The 5640-nt window shown below is 35.9% G+C and overlaps 1 protein-coding gene across 3 annotated transcripts in view; it reads right to left on the bottom strand.

Annotated features, from left to right (window-relative positions):
• Positions 1–5640, bottom strand: part of LOC106470883 (crossover junction endonuclease EME1-like) — a 48978-nt gene that overhangs the window by 9885 nt on the left and 33453 nt on the right. For all 3 annotated transcript variants that reach the window (XR_002613141.1, XM_022399520.1, XM_022399521.1), the window contains one exon: positions 2350–2470. Coding sequence is in view for 2 of the 3 variants with exons in the window: in XM_022399520.1 (XP_022255228.1) it covers positions 2350–2470 (121 nt within the window). In the remaining variant the exon portion in view is untranslated. The remainder of the gene's footprint in view (positions 1–2349; positions 2471–5640) is intronic.

The raw sequence follows: 5640 nt of genomic DNA on the forward strand, positions 1-5640 counted from the left end.
TAACTAAAAGCATCTATTGCCAGAGCTCATGGATACAGAACTGGAGACCAGAAGAACTGTAGGCAAGCATTCCAATGGGTCTCAAAGGTGTCGATCCTTGGAGATCCGAACTGAGAACAAATGCAATGAAAGACCTTCTGATGTAACACCCATTCTGGGTCGTTTGGGTCGAAAGAGATGATCTGCTATCAAATTCATAACCCCTGGCACATGAAAGGCCAAAAGATGGATGTTGTGGGAATGAGCCCAATAAAGAAGATCCAAAGTCCAAAAACAAAGATGTTGAGAATGTGTACCTCCCTGACGAGAAAGATATGATACCACTGTAGAGTTGTCCAAATGGATCACAAAATTTTGTCATGCAAGAGAGGAAGACCTTGAATCATCGCTCAATTTACCGCAAGAAGTTTGAGAATGTTGATATGCAGGGTAGATTCATAGTCTGTCTAAATACCCTGGAATTCCTGCCCCTGAAGAAAAGCACCCCATCAGTGAAGAGATGGATTTTTGGTGGAGGAGGTGGTATCTGGACCCCAATAATCACATTGTTCCTGTCTAACCACCACTAGAGATCTGCAAAATTGTTCTTGAGCAAAGACACTATTTGATCCAAAGGATTGATATGCATGAGCCATTGGTTGTGAAGTGACCACTGAATGGCTCTCATATGGGCCCAACCCAATGCCCAAGGGCTTCTAGGGAATCCTAAATCCCCAAAACAGACAGAACCAGTGGACCAGGTATTGAGTGGGTGAGAGAATGGATTTTTCCAACCTGATAATGAAGCCTGCCCTTCTGGCTTCAGAAAGGAGAATCTGGGTATGTAGAGAGAGCTCGGAACTGCACCACCTGGTCTTCGTGCACAAAACGTAGAAATCGACGAGAAGACTCTGCTATGGGGATGCGAAGGTAGGTGTCTGTAACATCAAACTTGGTTATCCATAGACCTGGTGTGAAGTGCCAGCGGAGTTAAAGAAAAGATTCCATGGTGAAACGAGGGGGCTATAGGATGTTATTGATTCGAGACAAATCGATGATAGGACACCAATCTCCAATTTTCTTGGGCACCAGAAATAGAAGAGAATAGAATCCTGGATGAATGGGATTGACCGTCTCGATGGCTCATTTGTTGAAAAACTCCTGAATGGACTGGGAACGAAGGTCTGCACGTCTAAGGTCTGAAGAAGGAGAAAAGACAACTGGATGGGAGGACAAAGGAAGAGGAGAAGTAAACTAAGTCTTGAACCCCAATTCCAGCACTCTGTGAACCCAAGGATCGAGGGTGAACGAATGCCAAATGTGGTGAAAAACATGTAACTGTCCTCCCACAGGTCCCGGTGAATATGGGTAGTCACCAATGCTGTTGGTGGCATCCCAACCTGGCCGAAGATCCCTAAGAATTTGGATGGAACTAATTCTGTGAACCAATACGTTTAGGTGTCAACAGGCAACTGTTAACACAGTACATAGTACCATTGGTCTGCTCAACAGGCTACTGTTAACACAGTATATAGTACCATTGGTCTGCTCAACAGGCTACTGTTAACACAGTATATAATACTATTGGTTTGTTCAACAGGCAACTGTTAACACAGTATATAGTACCATTGGTCTGTTCAACAGGCAACTGTTAACACAGTATATAATACCATTGGTCTGATCAACAGGCTACTGTTAACACAGTATATAGTACCATTGGTCTGTTCAACAGGCAACTGTTAACACAGTATATAATACTATTAGTTTGTTCAACAGGCAACTGTTAATACAGTATATAATACTATTGGTTTGTTCAACAGGCAACTGTTAACACAGTATATAATACTACTGGTCTGTTGAACAGGCTACTGTTAACACAGTATATATAATACCATTGATTTGTTCAACAGGCTACTGTTAACACAGTATATAGTATCGTTGGTCTGTTGAACAGGCTACTGTTAACACAGTATATAATACCATTGGTTTGTTCAACAGGCTACTGTTAACACAGTATATAATACCATTGGTTTGTTCAACATGCTACTGTTAACACAGTATATAGTATCGTTGGTGTGTTGAATATCTCCACTGTGCTATTGTGATATAACCAAAGCTTTTTCTACTGTATCAAGTTATTGAAAGAAAGTGAAATAACCTGATTTATATTTGTAATAATACAGGAAAGTTAAAGATAACCAAATACTTTGTATTTTCATTGCTTACTTGATTTGTACAAGTTTCTGTTCTGTACATTATTACATGACATGTGATCCATGTAAAAAAGGTACATTTGTCACATACTTAAATGTTTGTTGTAATATGCTAAATATGAGGGCTGATTACTCTTTGCATGGGAGTTGGACTTACCTCTTCTACTTGAAGTCGAGTTATGGGGACACCATCTCCCAACTTTTGTTGCTTTGTGCGAAGTGATTCATTGTCTCCCAAAGCTGAAGCTTGGTAACTTCTTGGTTGTTTCTTCAAATCCCTGTCCATATTAATTAAGGAATAATATGGAACTTAATTAACCATCTTAAGAAGATCTCAAAGTTTTAATTAAATTTGTGATTATGCTTACATTTAAAAAAAAATAAAAACCTTAAGCACTTTTCTCTAAAGAACTATTCTGATACTATTAGATAATATTACTCATCTTCATGTTTTCCATAAGTCAAAGATGATGTTTCATCTACCAGCAGCTTCTACATGTAGGCACTAAGAAGTGTAATGGTTTAGAAGAAAACCATTAAATGAAATTAGGCCTTTACAAAGCAAGCACACGTGGTTATATATGCTGTAATTGTTAAAGGCAGTTTTCACAACGTTCATCGAAACATCATCGTTGTAATTTGTGTTTTATGTAGCATGCCTGACCCTGTAAGTAAAAAGTTCTGATAATAACAGAAAAGACTCAGTATGCAGCACACAGGTTTATAATGAATACAACTGATCTAAAGATCACACTTCCCCATCATAATCATTACGTATCAAATGAACTGGGGAGTTAGAAATCTAACCTATATAAGAGACTGTGTGTCACATCACACTCGATTTCTTGAAATAGGAGGAGTCATAAAAGCCAAAATGCATTTATTCAGATAGAATAGTTCGATTAATATCTGTCCATTACACTTTTAGTAATGGGGGTGCAAGGGGGCCATGAGGATGGGGTGGGGGTGCTGTGAAACCTTATAAGTGTAGTGAGTGTTGGTATAATAAGCCTAAAGTAAAGACATACACATGAAATTTATCATGAAAGTAAAAATATCGATTCAGTTTTAAACTTAAGTTTTTTCTGAATTAAGCTGTTTTCTGTTATATTACCAACGTCTTTAATAAAAAACAAACCTCTTTAATCAATCTCAATCAATTAAGAAATCAACAAATATGTTTCCAGGTTTGTTTGTCTATACATTTCATTTTATACTTTCAGTACATAAAACAAGAACAATATTAGGTTATACTTCTGTTACTAAGCAACATGACACAAAAGCCATTGTTGGAACATGGTATTAATCTGATTTTTACCAATAATTATTCTATGAATAAGCCACAAATTCATTTCATGAATGATTTTAATTTTGATTGGCACACAAAGGAATTTACCAACATTTGACTGTCTCGACTTCCCTTTTCTGCCTTTGTTGTTCAAGCTTGATTTCACAAAATTGATTATTTCAGTTAGCTATGAAATGTGTGGTTAGAGTATATTACGGATTGGGAGTGGTTGTACTTGCCCAGTCATTTTTGATGGGCTATATGCTAGTGTCTGTTCTAAATAGCATTTCAACAAAGGGTTTGTATGGTACAAGCCCACCTGACCAGATGATCTCTGAAATTGAATGGAAAGATTCATTGTGTTTGGCACATGATATGTGTAACTTAGATACCATTATTAATTATACTTGTCACAGAAGGCATACGAAGGTGTGTGCATACATAGACTGGAAAACTGCTGTCTAGAAACATAAAAACTGAAAAGAAATGATTCAAGTAACACAAAAAGCTCTGAAGGAAAGGACTACGAGGATAAAAGTAATGAAAGACAAGTAAGTGTATCTAGACAAGAACAAAGTAGGAAACACAGCTATTCAATTTAAAAGACAAAAACAAAAGAATATTAAAACACCAAGAACTAAATAAACAGAAGAAAACAAAAAAAAGAGACAAATCAGTAGATAAAAAAGAAATAAGCCTGTTCACAATCTCATAGGCATAGAATTAAAAACGTCCTACCTGAGAATGTAACCTTCAAGGTTTCATGTACACAACAGCCAAAAAACCCATGAAATAAAAAAAAACAAAAAAAAATAAAAACTCGAACACTCAAGTCAATCAGAAATCCCAAGTAGAATATTGCTAAAGGACAACCTGCAATGTTGGTGCAACAAGAATAAAGAGGAAGAAGTTGAGGGAGAATATAAAACCAATCCTTTCATAGCTCCACTGAGATTGGTACAAATTTAACCTTTGGCCTAGAGTGATGTGCATCTTTCATCTGACGCGATGCTAGGTACTTAAAAGATTCAGGGCTCAGGCCCATAGTTGCAGTAAGTTTCGGCATTTCAGTATAATATTGATCATGGTTTTCTATTCTAAATTCTCAAGACACCAACTGGGGATCTGAGGCACTGTCATGTAGAATTGTGGCAGGTGGCCCCATGTGCCATTAACTAGCAATACCTCTGTCTTTCATAACTTCCAAACAACCTTGAGGTTGGTACAAATTAACCCTTTCAACACAGGTCACGGGTCAAAAGCCATGTCATCTCATTTGTTGACTCACATTCAAAATTTTATTGAACTACTATTCTATCAATTTATATCATTAAGTTTGATATCAAACTGAAAAATATAATTCAGGTTTTAGTATTATACATTATTTAATTTTTTAGTTTAAAAGTAAATATTAAAACACAGTTAAGCATTGATTTTTGTGTCATGTGGCATGTTGAATGCAGCACTGGTTCAAATTAGATGTTTGTGATTTTAAAATACTAAGTCTGTAGTTTCGTACGAAGTAGGAACTCGGATTACTGATATTGACAAGCTAGAATATAAAATAAGAACCTCATATCGTTTCTATTTGCTGAGATATCACTCATATACCAAATCAAAAGCAGTGGCACTGCTCACCTCTTTCCATTTTTTGAAACAGTCCCTTATATATACATACTTCTATATATGACATGTGAATAATCAATCAAAAGCTCATAATGTCCCCCTAGTGGCTTTCTCAGACTTTTCTATATGTAATGGCATTATTTCGTTCTTTCAATACAAGATGGCATAGAGGTAAGTCGGATCTTTAGTCTGCTCAAAATTTCATATTTTTTGAAGACCCAAATACAGCTTAGTTACTAAAATTGATAAGTTATAACGGAGTTCTATGGTATTAATATAGTAATTTATAATTTTTTGGTAATTCAACTGTATATATAAAACCTAACAGAAATTTTTTTGTTTCATTGTTTTGTTTTTATGTGAAATTTCTTAAGGCTTAGCAAGCTACATCAAGCAGCAAACGAATACAAAGGTCGTAACTAGAAGAGATAATTGTTTGCTTTACTTCTTTATTTACTGTTCTATTTAAGAAGTTATTACTAAATATTAATAATCTATATACATATATATATAATGTATGATTGAAATGTGACT

Source organism: Limulus polyphemus, unplaced genomic scaffold, assembly GCF_000517525.1.
Source record: "Limulus polyphemus unplaced genomic scaffold, Limulus_polyphemus-2.1.2 Scaffold4265, whole genome shotgun sequence".
Classification (NCBI taxonomy): domain Eukaryota; kingdom Metazoa; phylum Arthropoda; class Merostomata; order Xiphosura; family Limulidae; genus Limulus; species Limulus polyphemus.